General features: G+C 44.9%; 1 protein-coding gene across 4 annotated transcripts in view; it reads right to left on the bottom strand.

Moving 5' to 3' along the window:
- Positions 1–17,199, bottom strand: part of LOC143286674 (sodium- and chloride-dependent glycine transporter 1-like) — a 143,428-nt gene that overhangs the window by 18,079 nt on the left and 108,150 nt on the right. For all 4 annotated transcript variants that reach the window (XM_076594311.1, XM_076594310.1, XM_076594313.1 and 1 more), the window contains one exon: positions 187–315. In XM_076594311.1, the coding sequence (XP_076450426.1) occupies positions 187–315 (129 nt within the window). The remainder of the gene's footprint in view (positions 1–186; positions 316–17,199) is intronic.

Below are 17,199 nucleotides of genomic sequence, written 5' to 3'. Positions count from 1 at the left end.
ATTTGAAGCCATGGTCATCTTTGAATCCAAAGGTAACATCATCATGTGTGCAGATGATGAGTTAGACCTCACCTGTGTGCAGATAACGAATCGGCCCTCATCTGAGTGCAGATGATGATGACTCACCTGAGTGCAGATGATGATGACTCACCTGAGTGCAGGTGAGTGCAGATGATGACGACTCACCTGAGTGCAGATGACCAGCCCCCCCAGGAAGCCCAGGATGCTGACACACAGCACCACCCATGTCTTCTTCTGGCGCAGGGTGGGGAAGGTGTCCTGCACCGCCGTCATCACCGTCTCCAGGATGGCAAACTGCACACACCATCACACCATTACACCACACACCACACCATCACAACACACCCATCACACCACACCACACTATTACACCACACCCATCACACCACACCACACCATCACACCACACCCATCACACCACACCACACCACCACACCACACCCATCACACCACACCACACCACCACAACACACCACCACAACACCACCACAACACACCCCACCATCACACCACACCACACCACACCACCACAACACCACCACAACACACCCCACCATCACACCACACCATCACACCACACCACACTATCACACCACACCACACCACACCACCACAACACACCCCACCATCACACCACACCACACTATCACACCACACCACACCATCACACCACACCATCACACCACACCCATCACACCACACCATCACACCACACCCATCACACCACACCATCACACCACACCACACCACACCACACCATCACACCACAACACACCACACCCCACCATCACACCACAACACACTACACCCCACCATCACACCACACCACACCACACCATCACACACCACACCACACCCCACCATCACACCACACCATCACACCACACCACACCACACCCCACCATCACACCACACCACACCATCACACCACACTCCACCATCACACCACACCACACCACACCACACCATCACACCACACCACACCATACCATCACACCACACCACTACAACCCACCACACCACACCCATCACACCACACCACTACAACACACCACACCACACCCATCACACCACACCACACCATCACACCACACCACACCACACCATCACACCCATCACACCACACCATCACACCACACCACACCCACCACACCACACCATCACACCACACCCACCACACCATCACATCACAACACACCACACCATCACACCACACCCACCACACTACATCCCACCCCACCACACACACACACCACTCCACCCCACACCACCCCCACCACACCACACCACACCACACCACACATATACACCAGACCACACACACCACACCAGACCACACACACCACACAAATAAACCAGACCACACGCATACACCACACCACACCACACAAATAAACCAGACCACACACATACACCACACCACACCACACCACACTACACACACACACACACACACACACACACACACACACACACACACTGGTAAAATTTATCAGTCTCCTGGGAAAATGGGTCTGTCTCTCTATTTTCAAACAGTTTGTCAGTGAGTGTTATGACTGCCGTAATACTTGACATTAACATTCATGCACAAATGTAATCTGCACAGGAAACCGTAAAATCACAAAAATTCCAACACTGAAGTGGACATGTTTCATAGTGTTGTGTCACTCAGCAACAGTTTTGCACTGATTTTCATCATTAAGGTGACTATAGGTGATAATGATGCATCACTGAACAAATTGTTTTACAGGGTCATGTCCAACATAAAGTCGACATTATTGTTGATAATAATGTATCACTGTACCATGGTTTTAAACTATTTCCAACACTAAAGGACATTACTGTTGATAATGATGTGTCAGTGAGCTATGATTTTACAGATTCCAATACTTAAGTGGACAATATTGTTGATAATGATGTGTCAATGAACCATGGTTTCACAAGGTGATTTCCAACACTTAAGTGGACATTATGGTTGATATTAGTTTCAGTTTCAGTTTCTCAAGAAGGCATCACTATTCAGACAAATCCATACACACTACATCACATTTACCAGGCAGATGCCTAACAGCAACATCACCAAACAGTCAGACCTTGAGTGCATACATACACATCTGTGTACCTATCTGAGTGAATTTCTTAACTAATGGAGTGCCTATAAGACGTCAGCTGACATCCTACAAAAAGTGTAAGACATCCGCTGACGTCCTGCCTATGTTCTGATTCTTCCTTCATTGGAGTTTGGTTCAATTCACATAAACAGACTCTGAACAGTTAGTTTGATGCGTCTGGATCATAAAAATACTATTCACATAAACAGACTCTGAACAGTTAGTTTGATGCGTCTGGATCATAAAAATACTATCTGAATGAACTTACATCAGGTAGAAAACCCCTTTCTACTCAATAATTTGCTAACTGACCACGTGATATGCGTGTGGAAAAGGGGGTTGCATCATGTGCAAAAAAAATATTGAAAACTGTTTCCAGTAAAGCAGATAGTCACAGTCAGCAGATTTACACAATTCTGAAAGCTCTGCTTGTGATTATGGACAGCTTTCGCGATGGAGTAACTTCTCTTGTCTGAGAATTGATTTGAAAATGAAGGTGACTGACAACGACACTGATGAAACTGACAGCCCATTTGATGGTAATTCAGTCCATCCATCCAATCAGACAGCATTTTGAACTGGCTATGACTGACAGAATTCGTACAGCCAGTGTTGGAAGAAGGGAAGGAGGGGGAGAGGAGTGATGTAAGACGATAGGTCGAATGCCAGCCAGAGGTCATGAAAGGGGTGTGGCTTTTGGGAAAGGTGTACTCACATTTCAATGCAGACTGTAGGAAATTGACAACTGCTAATGCTCCATGATTTTCATGAAGTTGAACCTGCACTGGATGTGAAACACGTGCTTTTTGTTTTTAACGCTTTTTTTTCCACTAAATCATCTGGATGACTTGTTTAAAGAGGTGGCAAGCCTGGTGCACAGCAGACACTTTTAATTGGTCCACGTGCAACTTGAAAGGAGTGAATGTCATCAAAGAACTTCACCCTCTCACTTGCAAACTCTTTGCTGTCAAAAAGCTTGCCAGCTGAGTTTCTGAGACTGTGATTGACCATTTACGTTGACTTTACTCACCTTTGTCATTGTTGGGACAGTGATTTACGTACATGTCTGCACGAGCTGTGAATTGTTTTTATAAATGTATAGCCTGTTTTAATTTCTTCTACAGGTATAATCTGACAATAGCCATGCTGTTTCTAGCTGTATTTTGTTTCTTTTCTTTATGGATGTCATTATGCACAGGTGGAAACAGACTTTTTTGTTGCACAAAAATTATTATCTTGACTTTACATGCCTGAACAGTTATCTACAATTAACCCAATTGGGAAAAAAGCCCAGAAGCAGAATCTACACTCATTTTCCTTCACAAAAACATTTACTTTCCTACTGAAATCGCTCATAGCTTTTGTGGTAGAATTCTTTTATGATTTATTACCCCTGAATCCTCAAAATTCCCTGGCATGGGGAGAGCACTTATTTTTTTACAAAATTCTCTGGCAGTGAACTGGTTAAGAATTTTACCAGAAGATAACACTTTTGTTGCCATGGGTCCTTTTTCAGTGTGCCAAAAGCGTGCTGCACACAGGACGTCGGTTTATCACCTCATCCAAACAACTAGACACTCAGTTTGATTTTCCAGTCAAACTTGAGAGAAAGGGCGAGAGTGGGGTTTGAACCCTGACCCTCACGGACACTGTGCTGGCAGATGGGCGTCTTATCCACTCTGCCACCTTCCTCATATGGTTTATGATGGTGTGGCGTGAGTCATGGTTTTATGATGATGTGTCGTGAGTCATGGTTTATGATGGTGTGTCGTGAGTCATGGTTTATGATGGTGTGTCGTGAGTCATGGTTTTATGATGATGTGTCGTGAGTCATGGTTTTATGATGATGTGGCGTGAGTCATGGTTTATGAAGGTGTGTCGTGAGTCATGGTTTTATGATGATGTGGCGTGAGTCATGGTTTTATGATGGTGTGGCGCGAGTCATGGTTTATGATGGTGTGGCGTGAGTCATGGTTTATGATGATGTGGCGTGAGTCATGGTTTTATGATGGTGTGTCGTGAGTCATGGTTTTATGATGGTGTGTCATGAGTCATGGTTTTATGATGATGTGGCGTGAGTCATGGTTTTATGATGTGTCGTGAGTCATGGTTTTATGATGGTGTGTCGTGAGTCATGGTTTATGATGGTGTGGCGTGAGTCATGGTTTTATGATGATGTGGCGTGAGTCATGGTTTTATGATGATGTGGCGTGAGTCATGGTTTTATGATGGTGTGGCGTGAGTCATGGTTTTATGATGATGTGGCGTGAGTCATGGTTTTATGATGGTGTGGCGCGAGTCATGGTTTATGATGGTGTGGCGTGAGTCATGGTTTATGATGATGTGGCGTGAGTCATGGTTTTATGATGGTGTGTCGTGAGTCATGGTTTTATGATGGTGTGTCATGAGTCATGGTTTTATGATGATGTGGCGTGAGTCATGGTTTTATGATGTGTCGTGAGTCATGGTTTTATGATGGTGTGTCGTGAGTCATGGTTTATGATGGTGTGGCGTGAGTCATGGTTTTATGATGATGTGGCGTGAGTCATGGTTTTATGATGATGTGGCGTGAGTCATGGTTTTATGATGGTGTGGCGTGAGTCATGGTTTTATGATGGTGTGGCGTGAGTCATGGTTTTATGATGGTGTGGCGTGAGTCATGGTTTTATGATGATGTGGCGTGAGTCATGGTTTTATGATGATGTGGCGTGAGTCATGGTTTTATGATGGTGTGGCGTGAGTCATGGTTTATGATGGTGTGGCGTGAGTCATGGTTTTATGATGATGTGGCGTGAGTCATGGTTTTATGATGATGTGGCGTGAGTCATGGTTTATGATGGTGTGGCGTGAGTCATGGTTTTATGATGGTGTGGCGTGAGTCATGGTTTTATGATGGTGTGGCGTGAGTCATGGTTTTATGATGATGTGGCGTGAGTCATGGTTTTATGATGGTGTGGCGTGAGTCATGGTTTTATGATGGTGTGGCGTGAGTCATGGTTTTATGATGGCGTGTCGTGAGTCATGGTTTTATGATGGCGTGTCGTGAGTCATGGTTTATGATGATGTGGCGTGAGTCATGGTTTTATGATGGTGTGTCGTGAGTCATGGTTTATGAAGGTGTGTCGTGAGTCATGGTTTTATGATGATGTGTCGTGAGTCATGGTTTATGATGATGTGGCGTGAGTCATGGTTTATGATGGTGTGTCGTGAGTCATGGTTTATGATGGTGTGTCGTGAGTCATGGTTTTATGATGGTGTGGCGTGAGTCATGGTTTTATGATGATGTGGCGTGAGTCATGGTTTATGATGATGTGTCGCGAGTCATGGTTTTATGATGATGTGGCGTGAGTCATGGTTTATGATGGTGTTTCGTGAGTCATGGTTTTATGATGGTGTGGCGTGAGTCATGGTTTTATGAAGGTGTGGCGCGAGTCATGGTTTTATGATGGTGTGGCGTGAGTCATGGTTTTATGATGGTGTGGCGTGAGTCATGGTTTTATGATGGTGTGGCGTGAGTCATGGTTTTATGATGGTGTGGCGTGAGTCATGGTTTTATGATGGTGTGGCGTGAGTCATGGTTTTATGATGGCGTGTCGTGAGTCATGGTTTTATGATGGCGTGTCGTGAGTCATGGTTTATGATGATGTGGCGTGAGTCATGGTTTATGATGGTGTTTCGTGAGTCATGGTTTTATGATGGTGTGGCGTGAGTCATGGTTTTATGAAGGTGTGGCGCGAGTCATGGTTTTATGATGGTGTGGCGTGAGTCATGGTTTTATGATGGTGTGGCGTGAGTCATGGTTTTATGATGGTGTGGCGTGAGTCATGGTTTTATGATGATGTGGCGTGAGTCATGGTTTTATGATGGTGTGGCGTGAGTCATGGTTTTATGATGGTGTGGCGTGAGTCATGGTTTTATGATGGCGTGTCGTGAGTCATGGTTTTATGATGGCGTGTCGTGAGTCATGGTTTATGATGATGTGGCGTGAGTCATGGTTTTATGATGGTGTGTCGTGAGTCATGGTTTATGAAGGTGTGTCGTGAGTCATGGTTTTATGATGATGTGTCGTGAGTCATGGTTTATGATGATGTGGCGTGAGTCATGGTTTATGATGGTGTGTCGTGAGTCATGGTTTTATGATGATGTGGCGTGAGTCATGGTTTATGATGGTGTGTCGTGAGTCATGGTTTATGATGGTGTGTCGTGAGTCATGGTTTTATGATGGTGTGGCGTGAGTCATGGTTTTATGATGATGTGGCGTGAGTCATGGTTTTATGATGATGTGGCGTGAGTCATGGTTTTATGATGGTGTGGTGCGAGTCATGGTTTATGATGGTGTGGCGTGAGTCATGGTTTATGATGATGTGGCGTGAGTCATGGTTTTATGATGGTGTGTCGTGAGTCATGGTTTTATGATGGTGTGTCATGAGTCATGGTTTTATGATGATGTGGCGTGAGTCATGGTTTTATGATGATGTGGCGTGAGTCATGGTTTTATGATGGTGTGTCGTGAGTCATGGTTTATGATGGTGTGGCGTGAGTCATGGTTTTATGATGGTGTGGCGTGAGTCATGGTTTTATGATGATGTGGCGTGAGTCATGGTTTATGATGATGTGTCGCGAGTCATGGTTTTATGATGATGTGGCGTGAGTCATGGTTTATGATGGTGTTTCGTGAGTCATGGTTTTATGATGGTGTGGCGTGAGTCATGGTTTTATGAAGGTGTGGCGTGAGTCATGGTTTTATGATGGTGTGGCGTGAGTCATGGTTTTATGATGGCGTGTCGTGAGTCATGGTTTTATGATGGCGTGTCGTGAGTCATGGTTTTATGATGATGTGGCGTGAGTCATGGTTTTATGATGATGTGGCGTGAGTCATGGTTTTATGATGGTGTGGCGTGAGTCATGGTTTTATGATGGCGTGTCGTGAGTCATGGTTTTATGATGGCGTGTCGTGAGTCATGGTTTATGATGATGTGGCGTGAGTCATGGTTTTATGATGGTGTGTCGTGAGTCATGGTTTATGAAGGTGTGTCGTGAGTCATGGTTTTATGATGATGTGTCGTGAGTCATGGTTTATGATGATGTGGCGTGAGTCATGGTTTATGATGGTGTGTCGTGAGTCATGGTTTATGATGGTGTGTCGTGAGTCATGGTTTTATGATGGTGTGGCGTGAGTCATGGTTTTATGATGATGTGGCGTGAGTCATGTTTTATGATGATGTGTCGCGAGTCATGGTTTTATGATGATGTGGCGTGAGTCATGGTTTATGATGGTGTTTCGTGAGTCATGGTTTTATGATGGTGTGGCGCGAGTCATGGTTTTATGAAGGTGTGGCGCGAGTCATGGTTTTATGATGGTGTGGCGTGAGTCATGGTTTTATGATGGTGTGGCGTGAGTCATGGTTTTATGATGGTGTGGCGTGAGTCATGGTTTTATGATGGTGTGGCGTGAGTCATGGTTTTATGATGGTGTGGCGTGAGTCATGGTTTTATGATGGCGTGTCGTGAGTCATGGTTTTATGATGGCGTGTCGTGAGTCATGGTTTATGATGATGTGGCGTGAGTCATGGTTTATGATGGTGTTTCGTGAGTCATGGTTTTATGATGGTGTGGCGTGAGTCATGGTTTTATGAAGGTGTGGCGCGAGTCATGGTTTTATGATGGTGTGGCGTGAGTCATGGTTTTATGATGGTGTGGCGTGAGTCATGGTTTTATGATGGTGTGGCGTGAGTCATGGTTTTATGATGATGTGGCGTGAGTCATGGTTTTATGATGGTGTGGCGTGAGTCATGGTTTTATGATGGTGTGGCGTGAGTCATGGTTTTATGATGGCGTGTCGTGAGTCATGGTTTTATGATGGCGTGTCGTGAGTCATGGTTTATGATGATGTGGCGTGAGTCATGGTTTTATGATGGTGTGTCGTGAGTCATGGTTTATGAAGGTGTGTCGTGAGTCATGGTTTTATGATGGTGTGGCGTGAGTCATGGTTTTATGAAGGTGTGGCGCGAGTCATGGTTTTATGATGGTGTGGCGTGAGTCATGGTTTTATGATGGTGTGTCGTGAGTCATGGTTTTATGATGGCGTGTCGTGAGTCATGGTTTATGATGGTGTGGCGTGAGTCATGGTTTATGATGGTGTGTCGTGAGTCATGGTTTTATGATGATGTGGCGTGAGTCATGGTTTTATGATGATGTGGCGTGAGTCATGGTTTTATGATGGTGTGTCGTGAGTCATGGTTTTATGATGATGTGGCGTGAGTCATGGTTTTATGATGGTGTGGTGCGAGTCATGGTTTATGATGGTGTGGCGTGAGTCATGGTTTATGATGATGTGGCGTGAGTCATGGTTTTATGATGGTGTGTCGTGAGTCATGGTTTTATGATGGTGTGTCATGAGTCATGGTTTTATGATGATGTGGCGTGAGTCATGGTTTTATGATGATGTGGCGTGAGTCATGGTTTTATGATGGTGTGTCGTGAGTCATGGTTTATGATGGTGTGGCGTGAGTCATGGTTTTATGATGGTGTGGCGTGAGTATTTGGTTTTATGATGATGTGGCGTGAGTCATGGTTTATGATGATGTGTCGCGAGTCATGGTTTTATGATGATGTGGCGTGAGTCATGGTTTATGATGGTGTTTCGTGAGTCATGGTTTTATGATGGCGTGTCGTGAGTCATGGTTTTATGATGATGTGGCGTGAGTCATGGTTTTATGATGGTGTGGCGTGAGTCATGGTTTTATGATGGTGTGGCGTGAGTCATGGTTTTATGATGGCGTGTCGTGAGTCATGGTTTTATGATGGCGTGTCGTGAGTCATGGTTTATGATGATGTGGCGTGAGTCATGGTTTTATGATGGTGTGTCGTGAGTCATGGTTTATGAAGGTGTGTCGTGAGTCATGGTTTTATGATGATGTGTCGTGAGTCATGGTTTATGATGATGTGGCGTGAGTCATGGTTTATGATGGTGTGTCGTGAGTCATGGTTTTATGATGGTGTGGCGTGAGTCATGGTTTTATGATGATGTGGCGTGAGTCATGGTTTATGATGATGTGTCGCGAGTCATGGTTTTATGATGATGTGGCGTGAGTCATGGTTTATGATGGTGTTTCGTGAGTCATGGTTTTATGATGGTGTGGCGTGAGTCATGGTTTTATGAAGGTGTGGCGTGAGTCATGGTTTTATGATGGTGTGGCGTGAGTCATGGTTTTATGATGGTGTGGCGTGAGTCATGGTTTTATGATGATGTGGCGTGAGTCATGGTTTTATGATGGTGTGGCGTGAGTCATGGTTTTATGATGGCGTGTCGTGAGTCATGGTTTTATGATGGCGTGTCGTGAGTCATGGTTTATGATGATGTGGCGTGAGTCATGGTTTATGATGGTGTTTCGTGAGTCATGGTTTTATGATGGTGTGGCGTGAGTCATGGTTTTATGAAGGTGTGGCGCGAGTCATGGTTTTATGATGGTGTGGCGTGAGTCATGGTTTTATGATGGTGTGGCGTGAGTCATGGTTTTATGATGATGTGGCGTGAGTCATGGTTTTATGATGGTGTGGCGTGAGTCATGGTTTTATGATGGTGTGGCGTGAGTCATGGTTTTATGATGGCGTGTCGTGAGTCATGGTTTTATGATGGCGTGTCGTGAGTCATGGTTTATGATGATGTGGCGTGAGTCATGGTTTTATGATGGTGTGTCGTGAGTCATGGTTTATGAAGGTGTGTCGTGAGTCATGGTTTTATGATGATGTGTCGTGAGTCATGGTTTATGATGATGTGGCGTGAGTCATGGTTTATGATGGTGTGTCGTGAGTCATGGTTTATGATGGTGTGTCGTGAGTCATGGTTTTATGATGGTGTGGCGTGAGTCATGGTTTTATGATGATGTGGCGTGAGTCATGGTTTATGATGATGTGTCGCGAGTCATGGTTTTATGATGATGTGGCGTGAGTCATGGTTTATGATGGTGTTTCGTGAGTCATGGTTTTATGATGGTGTGGCGTGAGTCATGGTTTTATGAAGGTGTGGCGCGAGTCATGGTTTTATGATGGTGTGGCGTGAGTCATGGTTTTATGATGGTGTGTCGTGAGTCATGGTTTTATGATGGCGTGTCGTGAGTCATGGTTTATGATGGTGTGGCGTGAGTCATGGTTTATGATGGTGTGTCGTGAGTCATGGTTTTATGATGATGTGGCGTGAGTCATGGTTTTATGATGATGTGGCGTGAGTCATGGTTTTATGATGGTGTGTCGTGAGTCATGGTTTTATGATGATGTGGCGTGAGTCATGGTTTTATGATGGTGTGGTGCGAGTCATGGTTTATGATGGTGTGGCGTGAGTCATGGTTTATGATGATGTGGCGTGAGTCATGGTTTTATGATGGTGTGTCGTGAGTCATGGTTTTATGATGGTGTGTCATGAGTCATGGTTTTATGATGATGTGGCGTGAGTCATGGTTTTATGATGATGTGGCGTGAGTCATGGTTTTATGATGGTGTGTCGTGAGTCATGGTTTATGATGGTGTGTCGTGAGTCATGGTTTTATGATGGTGTGGCGTGAGTCATGGTTTTATGATGATGTGGCGTGAGTCATGGTTTATGATGATGTGTCGCGAGTCATGGTTTTATGATGATGTGGCGTGAGTCATGGTTTATGATGGTGTTTCGTGAGTCATGGTTTTATGATGGTGTGTCGTGAGTCATGGTTTTATGAAGGTGTGGCGTGAGTCATGGTTTTATGATGGTGTGGCGTGAGTCATGGTTTTATGATGGTGTGTCGTGAGTCATGGTTTTATGATGGCGTGTCGTGAGTCATGGTTTATGATGGTGTGGCGTGAGTCATGGTTTATGATGGTGTGTCGTGAGTCATGGTTTTATGATGATGTGGCGTGAGTCATGGTTTTATGGTGTGTCGTGAGTCATGGTTTTATGATGATGTGGCGTGAGTCATGGTTTTATGATGATGTGGCGTGAGTCATGGTTTTATGATGGTGTGTCGTGAGTCATGGTTTTATGATGATGTGGCGTGAGTCATGGTTTTATGATGGTGTGGCGCGAGTCATGGTTTATGATGGTGTGGCGTGAGTCATGGTTTATGATGATGTGGCGTGAGTCATGGTTTTATGATGGTGTGTCGTGAGTCATGGTTTTATGATGGTGTGTCATGAGTCATGGTTTTATGATGATGTGGCGTGAGTCATGGTTTTATGATGTGTCGTGAGTCATGGTTTTATGATGGTGTGTCGTGAGTCATGGTTTATGATGGTGTGGCGTGAGTCATGGTTTTATGATGATGTGGCGTGAGTCATGGTTTTATGATGATGTGGCGTGAGTCATGGTTTATGATGATGTGGCGTGAGTCATGGTTTTATGATGGTGTGGCGTGAGTCATGGTTTTATGATGGTGTGGCGTGAGTCATGGTTTTATGATGGCGTGTCGTGAGTCATGGTTTATGATGGTGTGGCGTGAGTCATGGTTTATGATGGTGTGTCGTGAGTCATGGTTTATGATGGTGTGTCGTGAGTCATGGTTTTATGATGGTGTGGCGTGAGTCATGGTTTTATGATGATGTGGCGTGAGTCATGGTTTATGATGATGTGTCGCGAGTCATGGTTTTATGATGATGTGGCGTGAGTCATGGTTTATGATGGTGTTTCGTGAGTCATGGTTTTATGATGGTGTGGCGTGAGTCATGGTTTTATGAAGGTGTGGCGCGAGTCATGGTTTTATGATGGTGTGGCGTGAGTCATGGTTTTATGATGGTGTGGCGTGAGTCATGGTTTTATGATGGTGTGGCGTGAGTCATGGTTTTATGATGATGTGGCGTGAGTCATGGTTTTATGATGGTGTGGCGTGAGTCATGGTTTTATGATGGTGTGGCGTGAGTCATGGTTTTATGATGGCGTGTCGTGAGTCATGGTTTTATGATGGCGTGTCGTGAGTCATGGTTTATGATGATGTGGCGTGAGTCATGGTTTATGATGGTGTTTCGTGAGTCATGGTTTTATGATGGTGTGGCGTGAGTCATGGTTTTATGAAGGTGTGGCGCGAGTCATGGTTTTATGATGGTGTGGCGTGAGTCATGGTTTTATGATGGTGTGGCGTGAGTCATGGTTTTATGATGATGTGGCGTGAGTCATGGTTTTATGATGGTGTGGCGTGAGTCATGGTTTTATGATGGTGTGGCGTGAGTCATGGTTTTATGATGGCGTGTCGTGAGTCATGGTTTTATGATGGCGTGTCGTGAGTCATGGTTTATGATGATGTGGCGTGAGTCATGGTTTTATGATGGTGTGTCGTGAGTCATGGTTTATGAAGGTGTGTCGTGAGTCATGGTTTTATGATGATGTGTCGTGAGTCATGGTTTATGATGATGTGGCGTGAGTCATGGTTTATGATGGTGTGTCGTGAGTCATGGTTTATGATGGTGTGTCGTGAGTCATGGTTTTATGATGGTGTGGCGTGAGTCATGGTTTTATGATGATGTGGCGTGAGTCATGGTTTATGATGATGTGTCGCGAGTCATGGTTTTATGATGATGTGGCGTGAATCATGGTTTATGATGGTGTTTCGTGAGTCATGGTTTTATGATGGTGTGGCGTGAGTCATGGTTTTATGAAGGTGTGGCGCGAGTCATGGTTTTATGATGGTGTGGCGTGAGTCATGGTTTTATGATGGTGTGTCGTGAGTCATGGTTTTATGATGGCGTGTCGTGAGTCATGGTTTATGATGGTGTGTCGTGAGTCATGGTTTTATGATGATGTGGCGTGAGTCATGGTTTTATGATGATGTGGCGTGAGTCATGGTTTTATGATGGTGTGGCGTGAGTCATGGTTTTATGATGATGTGGCGTGAGTCATGGTTTTATGATGGTGTGGTGCGAGTCATGGTTTATGATGGTGTGGCGTGAGTCATGGTTTATGATGATGTGGCGTGAGTCATGGTTTTATGATGGTGTGTCGTGAGTCATGGTTTTATGATGGTGTGTCATGAGTCATGGTTTTATGATGATGTGGCGTGAGTCATGGTTTTATGATGATGTGGCATGAGTCATGGTTTTATGATGGTGTGTCGTGAGTCATGGTTTATGATGGTGTGGCGTGAGTCATGGTTTTATGATGGTGTGGCGTGAGTCATGGTTTTATGATGATGTGGCGTGAGTCATGGTTTATGATGATGTGTCGCGAGTCATGGTTTTATGATGATGTGGCGTGAGTCATGGTTTATGATGGTGTTTCGTGAGTCATGGTTTTATGATGGTGTGTCGTGAGTCATGGTTTTATGAAGGTGTGGCGTGAGTCATGGTTTTATGATGGTGTGGCGTGAGTCATGGTTTTATGATGGCGTGTCGTGAGTCATGGTTTTATGATGGCGTGTCGTGAGTCATGGTTTTATGATGATGTGGCGTGAGTCATGGTTTTATGATGGTGTGGCGTGAGTCATGGTTTTATGATGGTGTGGCGTGAGTCATGGTTTTATGATGGCGTGTCGTGAGTCATGGTTTTATGATGGCGTGTCGTGAGTCATGGTTTATGATGATGTGGCGTGAGTCATGGTTTTATGATGGTGTGTCGTGAGTCATGGTTTATGAAGGTGTGTCGTGAGTCATGGTTTTATGATGATGTGTCGTGAGTCATGGTTTATGATGATGTGGCGTGAGTCATGGTTTATGATGGTGTGTCGTGAGTCATGGTTTATGATGGTGTGTCGTGAGTCATGGTTTTATGATGGTGTGGCGTGAGTCATGGTTTTATGATGATGTGGCGTGAGTCATGGTTTATGATGATGTGTCGCGAGTCATGGTTTTATGATGATGTGGCGTGAGTCATGGTTTATGATGGTGTTTCGTGAGTCATGGTTTTATGATGGTGTGGCGTGAGTCATGGTTTTATGAAGGTGTGGCGCGAGTCATGGTTTTATGATGGTGTGGCGTGAGTCATGGTTTTATGATGGTGTGGCGTGAGTCATGGTTTTATGATGGTGTGGCGTGAGTCATGGTTTTATGATGATGTGGCGTGAGTCATGGTTTTATGATGGTGTGGCGTGAGTCATGGTTTTATGATGGTGTGGCGTGAGTCATGGTTTTATGATGGCGTGTCGTGAGTCATGGTTTTATGATGGCGTGTCGTGAGTCATGGTTTATGATGATGTGGCGTGAGTCATGGTTTATGATGGTGTTTCGTGAGTCATGGTTTTATGATGGTGTGGCGTGAGTCATGGTTTTATGAAGGTGTGGCGCGAGTCATGGTTTTATGATGGTGTGGCGTGAGTCATGGTTTTATGATGGTGTGGCGTGAGTCATGGTTTTATGATGATGTGGCGTGAGTCATGGTTTTATGATGGTGTGGCGTGAGTCATGGTTTTATGATGGTGTGGCGTGAGTCATGGTTTTATGATGGCGTGTCGTGAGTCATGGTTTTATGATGGCGTGTCGTGAGTCATGGTTTATGATGATGTGGCGTGAGTCATGGTTTTATGATGGTGTGTCGTGAGTCATGGTTTATGAAGGTGTGTCGTGAGTCATGGTTTTATGATGGTGTGGCGTGAGTCATGGTTTTATGAAGGTGTGGCGCGAGTCATGGTTTTATGATGGTGTGGCGTGAGTCATGGTTTTATGATGGTGTGTCGTGAGTCATGGTTTTATGATGGCGTGGCGTGAGTCATGGTTTATGATGGTGTGGCGTGAGTCATGGTTTATGATGGTGTGTCGTGAGTCATGGTTTTATGATGATGTGGCGTGAGTCATGGTTTTATGATGGTGTGTCGTGAGTCATGGTTTTATGATGATGTGGCGTGAGTCATGGTTTTATGATGGTGTGGTGCGAGTCATGGTTTATGATGGTGTGGCGTGAGTCATGGTTTATGATGATGTGGCGTGAGTCATGGTTTTATGATGGTGTGTCGTGAGTCATGGTTTTATGATGGTGTGTCATGAGTCATGGTTTTATGATGATGTGGCGTGAGTCATGGTTTTATGATGGTGTGTCGTGAGTCATGGTTTATGATGGTGTGGCGTGAGTCATGGTTTTATGATGGTGTGGCGTGAGTCATGGTTTTATGATGATGTGGCGTGAGTCATGGTTTATGATGATGTGTCGCGAGTCATGGTTTTATGATGATGTGGCGTGAGTCATGGTTTATGATGGTGTTTCGTGAGTCATGGTTTTATGATGGTGTGTCGTGAGTCATGGTTTTATGAAGGTGTGGCGTGAGTCATGGTTTTATGATGGTGTGGCGTGAGTCATGGTTTTATGATGGCGTGTCGTGAGTCATGGTTTTATGATGGCGTGTCGTGAGTCATGGTTTTATGATGATGTGGCGTGAGTCATGGTTTTATGATGGTGTGGCGTGAGTCATGGTTTTATGATGGTGTGGCGTGAGTCATGGTTTTATGATGGCGTGTCGTGAGTCATGGTTTTATGATGGCGTGTCGTGAGTCATGGTTTATGATGATGTGGCGTGAGTCATGGTTTTATGATGGTGTGTCGTGAGTCATGGTTTATGAAGGTGTGTCGTGAGTCATGGTTTTATGATGATGTGTCGTGAGTCATGGTTTATGATGATGTGGCGTGAGTCATGGTTTATGATGGTGTGTCGTGAGTCATGGTTTATGATGGTGTGTCGTGAGTCATGGTTTTATGATGGTGTGGCGTGAGTCATGGTTTTATGATGATGTGGCGTGAGTCATGGTTTATGATGATGTGTCGCGAGTCATGGTTTTATGATGATGTGGCGTGAGTCATGGTTTATGATGGTGTTTCGTGAGTCATGGTTTTATGATGGTGTGGCGTGAGTCATGGTTTTATGAAGGTGTGGCGCGAGTCATGGTTTTATGATGGTGTGGCGTGAGTCATGGTTTTATGATGGTGTGGCGTGAGTCATGGTTTTATGATGGTGTGGCGTGAGTCATGGTTTTATGATGATGTGGCGTGAGTCATGGTTTTATGATGGTGTGGCGTGAGTCATGGTTTTATGATGGTGTGGCGTGAGTCATGGTTTTATGATGGCGTGTCGTGAGTCATGGTTTTATGATGGCGTGTCGTGAGTCATGGTTTATGATGATGTGGCGTGAGTCATGGTTTATGATGGTGTTTCGTGAGTCATGGTTTTATGATGGTGTGGCGTGAGTCATGGTTTTATGAAGGTGTGGCGCGAGTCATGGTTTTATGATGGTGTGGCGTGAGTCATGGTTTTATGATGGTGTGGCGTGAGTCATGGTTTTATGATGGTGTGGCGTGAGTCATGGTTTTATGATGATGTGGCGTGAGTCATGGTTTTATGATGGTGTGGCGTGAGTCATGGTTTTATGATGGCGTGTCGTGAGTCATGGTTTTATGATGGCGTGTCGTGAGTCATGGTTTATGATGATGTGGCGTGAGTCATGGTTTTATGATGGTGTGTCGTGAGTCATGGTTTATGAAGGTGTGTCGTGAGTCATGGTTTTATGATGATGTGGCGTGAGTCATGGTTTATGATGATGTGGCGTGAGTCATGGTTTATGATGGTGTGTCGTGAGTCATGGTTTATGATGGTGTGTCGTGAGTCATGGTTTTATGATGGTGTGGCGTGAGTCATGGTTTTATGATGATGTGGCGTGAGTCATGGTTTATGATGATGTGTCGCGAGTCATGGTTTTATGATGATGTGGCGTGAGTCATGGTTTATGATGGTGTTTCGTGAGTCATGGTTTTATGATGGTGTGGCGTGAGTCATGGTTTTATGAAGGTGTGGCGCGAGTCATGGTTTTATGATGGTGTGGCGTGAGTCATGGTTTTATGATGGTGTGTCGTGAGTCATGGTTTTATGATGGCGTGTCGTGAGTCATGGTTTATGATGGTGTGGCGTGAGTCATGGTTTATGATGGTGTGTCGTGAGTCATGGTTTTATGATGATGTGGCGTGAGTCATGGTTTTATGATGATGTGGCGTGAGTCATGGTTTTATGATGGTGTGTCGTGAGTCATGGTTTTATGATGATGTGGCGTGAGTCATGGTTTTATGATGGTGTGGTGCGAGTCATGGTTTATGATGGTGTGGCGTGAGTCATGGTTTATGATGATGTGGCGT

Source organism: Babylonia areolata, chromosome 10 (assembly GCF_041734735.1).
Source record: "Babylonia areolata isolate BAREFJ2019XMU chromosome 10, ASM4173473v1, whole genome shotgun sequence".
NCBI lineage: Eukaryota > Metazoa > Mollusca > Gastropoda > Neogastropoda > Buccinidae > Babylonia > Babylonia areolata.
This window is presented reverse-complemented; position numbering and strand designations above follow the sequence as displayed.